A 12,822-nucleotide genomic window follows, 5' to 3' on the forward strand; every position below is an offset into this window, starting at 1 on the left:
TGATATCCCAGACATTCCACAGTGCATCCAGGAGGGGAAAAATCTTTACATAAACAGTCTGTGCAGAAACAAAAGTGTACAGCTTCCTTAGCATTTGCACAGCATGAATACAGATTTATTGCTGTAAACTTGTCCTTGCAGATTCTGTCTGGCTCTTCGTTCACTTGAAATTGACTGAGGGCTGTTGAAAGTCAGTGGAAGAAAGGTAGTCTGGATGTTAACAGGGTCAATGGGATATGGGAAAACATAGGAGAAATTTACTTAGACGCCAATTATTGCTTCTATTTAATAGTTTACTCAAGTGTCTAGCTACTGAGAACATCTATTATCTAAGGACAGAAGGCACTGAGTTATCTGTCCTCCCTGGAGAAGTAAATGGTGTGTTCCGTTCAAGATAACATTTTAGCATTGTTGTTCTGAGTGGCTAAATTCAACAGACAAGCTAAAAGTCTTCTGTCAGAGTACCTGGAATAAGTATCAGAGTTATATTAGTAATGTGGCACTCTAGTTTTGTCTTTTACTAATTAAAAAAAGAGGGTCAAGATCACTGGACTATCAAACAACTGTGATTTGAGTCACTGATACATTCTCTCAAATAGAGTTTGGAAAGTTCGGTATGTCTTGCCATGGCCATTAAATAACCATTAATAAGGGTTAAATAAATATTGTCTTAGAAGACATCATTGTTGGTTTATGGCAGGGGATGAGGTTATTAAAGTCAGTTTGTATTTTTATCAACAGATGCAAGCAGGCTCTGATTTGAAGGTTGTGTAGCTTCATTAACATTATGGTTATATTTTGCATTAAGTTTACAGAGGAAGCATCACTGTGCAGTAGAGAAGTATACGTTTCAAATTAGCGTCTGTTTGCATATAACTGCCTTAGGATGGAGACAAAGCAAATTCTGCCTTTTAAACAGTGTCCTGCACTCCCTTTGTGATCCAAAGCAATCTGTGAAGGGGAGGAATTCCACTACTGGTATTGTGCAGTAAAGTAGACTTACTAGTTCTCATGTAACTAACACCTTCCCAGATGGGACTTCCATAGCAGGAAAGGTGGCCTTTATTTGATGAAATACAGTGAAGATAATGCATTGCTAGAATACCTGTGATCCTTAGGACTGCATCTCATTACGTTCAGCGGAAAGGATCTTAGAATTTTTTGCACTGCCCATAATACAATGATACAAAAATATTAAAAACAGTTTCACTTTTGAAACTTTGGGTCCTCTAATCACTACCTGAAAGACTTGCTTTAGACTTCAAGATAAATGACAATCAGTTGCTCTTTCATTAACTGAAATGAAACTGTGAAGGCAATGTAAAATATTGTATGAGATCTGAGAATACTGCATATTTGTAGTTGATTTTTTTTGAAAAGTGCAAGATATGTAGGCCTTTAAAGTAACTCAAAATACAAAACTAATACTTGTTAAGTAATCTTTCTAGCATTCCTGAAATATGCAAAAAAAATTATCTGCCCATGATTTTTTTGTGCTTTATAATATAAAGTAAATCCTGTAGGAATCTTTTCTTCCGTATTAGGAGTACTACTCAACTTTGATACTCAAAAGATAAATACATTCATTTAGTTGTGACTTTTAAAATTAAATTTAATTACGTTCTTAATGGGGAAGTCTAAATGCACATCAAATACATCTCATGTCATTGCTTAAAATCTCATTGCACAAATAGAATGCACGCAGCATTACAATAACTTTTCTTGCTTACAAAACAATTGCAAAAACATTAGCAGGAAGTGACAGCATAAAACAATTGCAAGAGATATCAGTAAAAAATATATATATTAACTATACAAAAAAATTAGTTGTCTTTTTCCCAATTTTTACAGTTGGCCAGTCTTGAAGAAGGAACTCCTTTGAAACAAATTTAGAGAGATGACTAAATGCAAAGAATGAATCACTCCCCCATTTACACGTGTATTTATTGTTCTTAGCAAAAGTCAGTGCTGTTTCTTACTGCAAAATGGTGAGCCTTCCATCTACCCAGTATCTGTCCAATGGATAAAATTAGATTTCTTCATTCAGCATAATAACCTAAATAGTTTTTTAAAACACTAAACATAAAAACCGGAAATAGGATTTATTGAATAGGAAATAGAAGCATTGTGCTTTACAACATTGGTGGTTAGGAAACACTGTCACTAGGATTCGTGGCTTATAGCAGTACATCGTTAGCATGACTTGCTGGCATCTCACTGGCACTGCTTGTTTTCTGTGTAATCTGAGTGCTCACAATTGATTGTAAAACGTTACAAACGTTCTTTCATCCTTCACACCACACATCTAAAAAGAGGTGTTCTCTCTTGCATGCAGTGAATCTGAACTGAGCTTCCTATTTCTAACCTTCTGAAGCTTTGGGAAGATCTTCCCCGAGGTTCTCGATTTCTGGCTTGGGCTGCTTCCTCCTACTGACACTGCTGATTGTGCCTTCAGTTTGCAAAGCAGCCAGGGAATACTCAAGGGAGGAATAATGCTATGCAGGTATCACAGTATCTTAAAAGCTGCTTTCTTCATGCTGTGGTCTGTGAATTTACAGTGATTGTTCAATTCACTTACAAATGCAAGGAAGAAAACATTAAGTTAAAGGAGATGAGAGAAAAATGCATATATTCTTTTCCTGTCTGATGACTGTTGGCTCGAGCTTTATCTGGCTACAGCTGATTTGAATAATAAAATAAATCGTGCACCAGTGATTGCAATTCTATTTCTTCTGTTTTCTGTATAGTCTCATTTGACAGGCCTTGCTTATTTTGTCCAGCATCTGATGACATCACACACAAAGTCAGTGCACATCTTTCCCAGAATGAAAAAAAGAAAATAGATTGGGTTTTCTTTCTTTACTAAAACCTCTTTAGTCAACTGAAATAGTAAAATTATTTAAGGAAAGCCTCGTCAGAAACTCCTTCTGCCATGGCTATTTTCACAGGGCAGGGAAATTCTCACTTTGAGATTTTTGACACGCATTAGGCTGTGGCAACTGCAAAGCTTTACTTTTTAAAAGTAATTGAAAAGCATACTCATTTTATGTCTTTAGTTTCATTTACGTAATAACCAGTGAAAAGTAGCTTTTAAATCATAATCCTTTGTGGATTTTGTGAGGGAATATTTAATTAGATTTCAAGAGCATTTGCTAGAAAGGGAAAATTCAGTCTCCTAGTAAGATGGAGAGACATGCACTCTTCTGTGATGTATTTGCAGATTTAAGGGCTTTTATTAGTGTGAAATCCTATATGCCGTACCTTAATATCTGATGCGATTTAATCAATTCAGTTTAACACACATATATGAGAACCACACCTCGGCTTCAGTATGTTCTATGCTACATAATCCAGTGTTTCAATACATCTATTTAAAAATCTACTTCAGTCTACTGCACCTTCTCAAAAACAAACAAACAAAAAAAGTTTTCCAGATAGTTGATGATAAACCATATTTTAATCTGAGATGCCTTTTTCCATTACTCTTTTTGACCCTTATTCCAATGAAACCTCTCTTCTACCCTGCCAGGAAAAAAAAAAAAAAAAAAAAAAGAAATGGTCTTTTAGCCTATCTGAGGTGAAACACCTGTTTCACAAATAATACAGTTGTATATTTGCTGCCAAGATACCATATGCCAAATGCTTGACTTAGGGTAAAATGGAAGAAGGAATTAGTGAAAGCCTGCAGTGCAGATTTCAGAGGTATTTTTGTTATGCTCACTGCTTTCTTTCTCTTTATCTTTTCTTCTGACGTGGTTTTCTCCTTCATGCTGTGACATATTCTTGGCAATGGTCATGAATACAGATGCAGATAACTCCTCATGCAACTGTAGGCCTCTCTGGATGTCTGGGTAATAGTTTTAGACACTGGCATAACTTTATAGTGTGTGCTCTGTGGGTGAATTCAAAATCTCAACTAAACTTGTTTCCCAGGTTGATTTTGAAGGTAAGCACTGCTTTCTTTCTGCTTTATTGTCCAGACACTGCATGTCTGTGTGTTCCCCTCAGGCTGCTGCAACTCTACCCTTCATGCTGTTGTATTACAAAAAAGCAGAAAGAGTGAAACAGATTAATAGCTCGTGGACCAGATTCAACATATAGATGTGGACAGGCATGAGATTATATTCTCAGTCCTGATGCAGCAGAGGCTTTATGCCTCTACTAGACATTATTCTTTGATCTACGTGAAGAAAATAAATGGCTTTCTCTTGGCTTTCACCCCTCTTTTTTGTATATGCTTTGGACTCATGGCAGCATTAGGCTATCATGATTATACTGCTTGGCCTAACTGTACGAACTGCCAAAGGATTTTTGTTCTCACTGCTTTTCCTCTATTATTCTTTCCTAAGTGTCTCTTGCTTTTGTGCTGTACAAAATCGGAGGTACAAAAGCTGTGAAGTGGTGAAGGGTGAAGCTGGCACAAGTGTTGACAATATTGACAAATATTGATAAGGGGGAAGTCAAACAGAAAAAAAAGAAGGTTGGTGCAAAGACCAGTTTTCCAGACTGTCATTGCTGAGTCAAGAAACCTCCACTGCATGTTACTTTCAAAAACAAGCAAACAAAAACCAACCACAAAGAAACTTTAAAAAGGTAATAATTCTGGAGAGATTTGTGGATTATTCACCTGGTTAAGGGGAGAGGGATACTAATCATGTATTTTTTTTCCAGAGTAACAGTCAAGAAAACAGGAATCCTGTTATTGTAGATGTAGCATTGTCCTAGTCTAGTAAACAAAACTGCTTGTATCTACAACAGAACTATTTCCACCTCTAAGACAATCAGTGTGTGGTAACATTTGTTGTTTTGTTGTGTTTCTTTTTTGTCTCTTTCTTTTTCTTTTTTCTTTTTAATTCTTTCAATGGCAGCAGAATAGATCTCTAAGATATGTTATGGTATTTACTGTTATACATTAATTCACCAGAGGTGCTGTGGGCTTTTATTCATGACTAAAAATGGATTGGATTAAATTTGGTACATAAATTGAAAGCACGGTATAGAAGGTACACAAGGGATGGCAAGTTTAGTACCTTTAGAAGGTGAACCATTCTGTTCAGTTTATTAGTTGAGGAAGAACAAGATAAGTTAGGAAAATGAGTCTAATAAATCAGGAGTGAATTTTAGTGTCCATCATAAATAAACAAGAGCGAGCTAGGTTTGGGGTTTTTAGATTTTTCTTTCTGCATTTTCGATCCCCATTTAATCAATTCATAAATCAATTAATTACTGTCAGGAGAGCTGAGGACAGCAGGAAATTGGGTTCAAATTAAAAAGAAAAGGAGGTAATTTGTTTTAAGATTGAAAGTTGGATGTTCAATCGAAGTTTAATCAGAAGTGACCCATTATTTGAGAAGTAGAACACCAAAGTCTTTCTAATTTCACAGAATGTTTCATTAAATGAGTGTTGAAAAGATCAGGTTAACTGATATTTCCAAAAGGAAGATGAGACAAAAGGGGATTTTTGGAAGTGAGCTTCTAATATATATTACATATTCCTCTTCATTTCTCTTCTGAAGAGATTGTAGTGAATCCTAAAGCATTATACTGGGAATTCAAGGATTATTGGCACTCTCTTTTCTACAGGTTGTACAGATTGTGTTATAAAAATATAGCTTCATGTCAGAAAAGCAAAAAATCTTAATCCAGTTTGGATAGCTGTGGAACAATTTAAAATGACAACAAACAGTGAAGAGAAAATTTGTAATTGAATGAATGGAAGTTGGGCTGCCTGAATTATAGGGTGTCTCACAGTGGTTTGACCTTGAGAAAGTCTTTCCATAAATTGATATCATCATGAGACCTTTCAGCTTCATAATGTGTAGAAAATTGTGGACATTGCACAAAGTGAGTGCTGATTATGAGCCTGCTGCTGCATGGAAGGCAAAATGAAGGAGCTGTTAGAAGTCTGCCTTGTCGCTGTTCATGCTGCCAACTCCTTGCTTGCCGTGAGCAGCAGCACCTCCATGCAGTGAGGTTCTGGCCTGGCTTCCCCAGAAGTGAGTTCAGATGATAATATGGAATCTTGGTCTAAGTCTAACATTGTACTGGTGCCTGACTAAAGTGAAGGGAGATTAATTTTCTTTAGGAATTGAGTGTGGGAGAGTGAGGACGGCAACCGTAGCTATAATTCCTGCTCTGGGTGAAAAACATAATAATATAGTTGGCTTTAATGTTCTTTGGATTATCATGTCTTTTTTTCCTAGTGTATCTTTACTATAAATTTGCTTAGGAAAGGGCTATTAAAAATAAAAACTAACACAGGCTATTGTGAGCTCACAGAAAGAATAAATGAGGAGGGTGATTCAGTTTCTCACTGTAGAAAAGTGTTGCTCTTGCTGTTAAATGCTGAGAGATACTCTTGAAAAACCATCTAGAGTCCTATCTCTGCCATGTGCTCCCTGGGATAAAGAGTGGGCTTCTGTTATTTGGAAAGTTCTTGCAGCTTTCTCTGGTTAGCATAGTGTTTGAAAGACCATAAAAGGTAAGAGAACCAAAGTATCTTTGCCTCTTTTGTAGTTCTTTATGGAGCCATCTTTTCTTTCAGAACAAAACAACTGTTTTAAACATTTTCCTTTAGAAGGGTAGAGTAAGATATTTGAGATGCCAGCAAGGTATTTCAGATAGTAATCTTGGATTAACTGTTTGCAAGTATTATCTATGTATATACACATAAAAAACATCTTACACATAATATTATCTATGAATATGTATAAATATATAAAATTGTAGTCATCTGCTCTGTTTTATGTACACTCCATAGCCAAGTCTTTGTTTCATGGACAGAAAGCTGAAGTGCAAAAATACTCAAGCCTGCTTAAAGCAGTGATTGTGTATGACTCCTGTTTAAGATCTTAGCAAGCAGAGTCTTGATTCCATCATGATCAAAGAGACTTGCCACTTGTGTTGCCAACATGTGTTTTGAGTTGTTTACTCATTGTTACTTGCTTATGTTGTGTTCCTTTAAGTCAGTACTTAAAGGGAGGCCGTAGCAAAGACTACCTGTTGGCCTTGCCCAGCCACTGTGGTCTCGACTGGGTTGGAAGCCTTTGGAAGGAGGGTTAATTGCTCAGTGGCTTCCAGAGAAAGAATATATCTGGGAGAGTTTTTTCCAAGCATAAATGTGGTCTCACTCCTCACATGACGGAGTGAGTAACTGGGCCAGTATGAAAGGAAAACAGTAATAAAAATCAAAAAGACCTCCAAACCTTTCACTACAGAAGGGATGAGAAAACCAGAGAGCATATTCGTAGCCTGACCACAAGAGAGATAGGGAAAAAGAAATTCTTTTCTTGAGATCTAAGCAGGGGCTGTGCTGAATTTGTCACATAGTGGAAAGTCACTGGAAGATTGCTGGGCTGAGGAAAAAACTAAAAATAACAACACCCTATGTAGAGAAATTACATGTCCTGCATTCTGTTCTCATTCTGTTCCTAGTTTTGAAGAAAAATGAAGTTAGCCTTTTCAGGTGTTTGCATTCAGGAAGATAACAGGGCTGATCTGCATCAGAGCTCTAGCTTGCTTGGGGTTCAGTCACACCACTCACCTGTGTAATGCAAACACTTACAAGCTAATATTTCCTTCCACTTAAATTGTGGGGAGAAAAAAAAAAAAAAAACTAAACCTGCTCTGTGAACAAAAAATGATGAAATTAATCAAATATGCTGTTCAAGGGTTCCAGTAGGTTTCAGAATATGAAAGATGAAAACACAGGCCTGTGAACTGAATGAATAATAAAAGAGTCACTTTCTCATTAGCAGTGAGGAAGAAACTTTACATGATGCTTTAAATTCTTCTGAATATTCACTGTAAGAGCTTGGCTACTTCTTCAAGGAACCCAATTTTATCTGGATGTTGGCAGTGTTTTTATTGATCAGTCTCTATTAAAGTCAGTGTCAAAGTCAATTGATATATGTCTGTCTTCCTTTCTGCTCAGGCAGTATAGTAGTCTGGAAAACTGGTAGGTTAGGGGAAAAAATCTCTTGGTATCAGAAAAGCACTTTATATCTGATGACTTTCGTTTCCTTTCTAAGGAAAGGAAAAGGGCAAAGTATTAAAACCAAATTCAGTCAAATATCAAAACAGGCTTTTCTCCAGATTACTAGTAACATAGCTAGTCCTGGTAAGTTTTCCTCTTTCTGTTATAATACATTGTATCTAAGTAATTAATACACAGGTATTTTAGAAATTTCCAGAAGTTAATTGTTTTTCTTCCATTGTTATGTGGCTTATGTCTGGGAACGGTTTGAAGCCGTTTGTATCAGTCATGTAGTGGCTGGTGTTCTGCATCAGCTGCAGTATGATAGCATCTTGTTCCTGTAATCCTGCTTGAGAGTGGGAGAGCTTTCATAGCTGGCTGTTGGTGGATGCTGATCAGAGATGTCATGTCACCAAAGAGGAACATGGGAAGTTTCTATTTCGTTTCTCTCCAGGAATTACGGTTTTCATGTGCCTCCAATTTCTGCTGCCATTTTATATACTTTTGTAATGCTCATATAAACATGTATTTTCCTAAGCTGTTTCTAATACAGAATAAAAGTATGGTTGATTTCGTATGTTTGATTTGGAAATTGAATAGTAATTTGATTACATCAAAGGCGCCACTCCAATTAAACTTTTCGCTAAATACTTGACCAAAATTATCAAAAAGACTTCACAGATAAGCATACATGAGTGCTTAGAGGAATAGTCTTATTTTCAAAACTTGTATGTGTGAATAAAATATTTTTCTCTTCAGTAGAGAGAGCTGATGGTCACTTTGAAGTCACTTTCATATTCTTTCTACTCTTTTTATTGGTGATGTTATTATATAGATAATCATTATTTTTGTATTGGTTATCCTTCCCCATTCATAAAACATCAGAGGAAGAAATGCACTTAATATAATGAATCAAAGATTAGTGTGATTAATATACATGGTAGTAAAACAAGAATAGCCATCAGAGCTACTGATAACCTTCAGGAGCTGCTGTGAATTTCACCCATGTGCTTCTCTTTGATTCATGGTGCACTGGAATCGAGAGTATTCCTTTCTTTGGGAAAAAAGGCAAGCAGAAGATATTCCATGTAGGGAATGAGAGCACTGAACATGTTTGTAAATGGGTAAAATTCAAAATTTAAGGGAAAATTCTTGCCTAGTGCATCATTTCTAAAAGTATCAGCCATGGTTTCTAAAAGGTTTAGAACATGGTATTGACCATCAAATGATTCAGTCTTAGTAAGACAGATACAAATGCTTAAGTTCATTCTATCTAATATTAGGTGCTTCAAGAAAGCACCTAAATTAAGAGAATGTGTATGAATGCATACTTTCAGTGTTTGTATCTCTGCTATTGAATGTGTTACAAATGTAGAACTACTAGAACCCTAACCTGTGCTCTTCAGGTATGTGCCTAGAATAAGGTGGATAAAAGCATGTTAAGCAGCATTTCCCTGTCATGTGTGCATCTGATCCATCAAGTTCAGATTCCAAATAAATAACGTTTGTCTAGATGGAGCACAGTCTGGTCTTGTGCAGCAAATCTAATTCAGTAATCATTCCCTTCACTGACTCTCAGTAAGGTACTCAAGAAAGAATATAAATAATGTAACTGTTTCTACATTATTGATTGCAATTATGCGAACGATGATGAACAACATTAGCACCACTGTAGCAGAATGACAATCTTCCTCAACCTCCCCCCAGTCAAATGACATGGCTCTGTAAACTAGTGCACAAACTTAAAACAAAGATTAATAGATGTACTGAATTAATCTTGAAGCATGTATTTTATCATTATAATAAATGAATTTTTGCATCTTCTCTTTGAAATCTTAAAGAAAAAAAAGTTTTCTGATGGGAGGAATGACTTCATTTATTATTCTGATGTTTCTGTGACAAGTTATACAACACAGATGCGTGACTGAACACAAGAATTTGTATGAGTGAGGGCTAATTATACCTTGTATTTATTTATTTATTTATTAAGAAAGTGGTGGAAACTTACAACCAGAAATAATTCTCTGGAAATGCATGGAAATACTGATACAGTGTTCATCAAGCAGGCATTAATCTGTAGAAAAAAATAACAAGCAAAATTACCAGCAGTGTAACTATCTTTCTCGAGGCCTACGTTTCACTGAGCGTTCTATGAGACATGTCACACTATTCAGAGAGGCTTTAGTAATGTAGTAGTTCAGGAGGTGGACTGAACATCTGTAGGGAACTAAGCCTAAATGGAGTTGTTTTGAGTAGAGCATATTGGCATATCACATTGCTGGTATGATTATAGTGCATTTGTGTCCCATGGTAGTTTGGATAGACAACTACCAGTGCTGTGCCACTGTAATGCCCAAAACTGGCTCTTGGATCCATGTGATGTGACGCACTGGGTGATACAAACACAGTTCTGATGCAGCAGGCATAGATCGGATACCACCACTTTATCCCCCAGGGGTGCATGAGTAAGATACTTTATATTACTCATCTTGAAGAGTAGGGTAGGCTTTTTCTCTACTTCCTTTTAACTTCTTACGTTTGAATTGGAGCTAACAGCATTTTTTATTCTCATAATTATTTATTTATTTTTGCTAAAGTACAATTTTTTTTCAGCCTTTGTATGGCTTGGAACCCAGCATGAGAAAGAGCAAAGCTCAGTCGCATAAAGAGAGGTTGTACAAGCCAGAAAAAAGCATCTAAATTGTTTGTCTCTCTCATTTGCTCACTTCCTGATGTTTAAAACAAAAAGTCCTACAGAGTGTTTTTAGCAAGTGAAAAGGTCATGGAGTGCAAACCTTACAAATCAATTCTGTTAAGCTCAGATCAGTTTTAATACTTTTTTTTTTTACCAGAACTTTATTCAGCTACTGCTCAGCATAAAACATCTGAATGCAAGTAACTCTTTGGCTGTTGAAGAATGAGTTGAGCATCATTACAAGGTTTAACACTCCCTAAAAAAAGGCTTCACTTCTTGTATACACAAACTGGGGGAGGGGGGGAGAGTTTGAGTATAAAGATAAAACCTATTGAAGATCGATGTATGTCAAGAAGAGAAAACTGAAGAAATGTTAGTCTAGTAGATACAGGAAGCTGGTAATTAAGAAAGATGTGATTCCAAAACATTGTCAATATTGCCTAACAGTCCAGGATATTCTAGCTAAATACAGTAATATTATATTCAGGTGCTTGGCAAATTGAAATGCAGAATAAGATTCATGAAAGATTTAGGACTTCTAAAAGGAGATACATAATATTATGATGTTGAACTTGGTTGCCTAGAGATAACCAGAGCCTGGCACAGGGCTTGAGAAGTTTTGTCACTCTTCAGGACATAGATAAGTGAAGCAGGGTTGCGGAGGATTTGTCTCTGATTATCTGTGTGTCAGAGTTCATTTTGAAGAGTATATTTTTAAAAGAACTGCTCATAACTAATAATTTTTAGAATGGTATGATACCCATGCGCTTTCACATCTTTCTGCTGATCTCTGAAATAACTTTGGCTATAGTTTCTGTGGTCTTGTACTGAACTCATTGCTGTTGGTGAGCAGTAAGTGTATTCAAAGTATGCTTACCAAATGGGTAGAGCACCCAAGTCCACCAAGCTGGACCTCTGCATTTATTTTTATACCCAGTGGGGATTAGACGGGCACTAGATTCCTAGCTGTTCCAGGAGGGCCAGCTCTGACCGTACCTAGAGGGCCAAACTACAGGCACTTAACAAAAGTAAGGATAATTTTAGGGTGTATGCCTCAGGGGCTATGGGGATGTAGAGAAAGATTTTTCATTTTAGTTTTGTTTCTGGATTATTATACTGGGTTCACAAACATTGGCTCAAAATAATTCCCAGTTTCAGGCATCTGTGTACATTTGAGACCTGGGGTTTTATTTTCGTTTCTTTTTGCTTTTTTTTTTCAGTCCACACCTGGGTATCAGTTTATTGTTTTCTTGTGACAGCAAATATGCAACCTGTTTGCTTGCTTTCCTGCAGTATAAGACACAAACATTTTGAACAAATATTAGAAAAGAGTGGTAAACCTAGAGGGTATAATTCTAGGGAATTGACCAAAACACCATCTTATGTATATGATATTACTTTATACAGAATTAGCATGTTTACAGACGATAAAAGTATGTTCTTTGAGTATGGTGTTTACATATATTCTGAAGAATGAATTATAACTCATTTATTGAATGTTGTAATGCTGGTACAATTTTTTTTTCCTCCCTGTAGACAAAATTCTTTGCTGGGTTGGGAAACATAATTAATTACAAAGACTACTACCATTCCAGAAATAGTCATAAGACTTGGGCGGGGTTGTCTCTTTCAAGGACTTGAAATCAGTTAATTAGATCAGTAAAATAAAAGCTAATAATCCACAAAACTTAAGAACAATTGGAAGAGTTTTGAATCTCTGAACAAAACCCAGTAAGTATTTGAATGAAGAAATTGATGTAGAATCCTAAAAGGGTGCTTCTTTCTTTCTCACAGAATTCTAGCTTTCTCTCCGAAGCTCTTTTTCCTGTACATGCAACAAAAACTGAAGAGCTGGATCCCTCGTTCAAACTGCACGAGACCATTGCAAAGGTAAAGAAATGGAGAGATCTCATTTCCATATACTGTCTTTCACATGGACAAATTTAAATTTGCAAATAATATAGACAATTTTGGAAGGTGACCTATTTTTCTTCCTGTTAATACTTGTTTTGTAGTCAAAAGTATTGGAGGATTTTTCATCGAGATTCACCTTTTGAATATTCTCTACTGTAATATTTGGTCAACCAGCATGATCAAAAGAGCTTTTATGTGTATATGCTTCATTTTATGTATTCAGTTGTATTTCTCATGG

At 36.2% G+C, this 12,822-nt stretch overlaps 1 protein-coding gene across 18 annotated transcripts in view; it reads left to right on the plus strand.

Moving 5' to 3' along the window:
* Positions 1 to 12,822, plus strand: part of NAALADL2 (N-acetylated alpha-linked acidic dipeptidase like 2) — a 438,404-nt gene that overhangs the window by 362,657 nt on the left and 62,925 nt on the right. For all 18 annotated transcript variants that reach the window (XR_013954885.1, XR_013954886.1, XM_080604240.1 and 15 more), the window contains one exon: positions 12,465 to 12,560. Coding sequence is in view for 16 of the 18 variants with exons in the window: in XM_080604240.1 (XP_080460366.1) it covers positions 12,465 to 12,560 (96 nt within the window). In the remaining 2 variants the exon portion in view is untranslated. The remainder of the gene's footprint in view (positions 1 to 12,464; positions 12,561 to 12,822) is intronic.

This window comes from Anser brachyrhynchus (assembly GCF_964034855.1).
Source record: "Anser brachyrhynchus genome assembly, chromosome: 9".
Classification (NCBI taxonomy): domain Eukaryota; kingdom Metazoa; phylum Chordata; class Aves; order Anseriformes; family Anatidae; genus Anser; species Anser brachyrhynchus.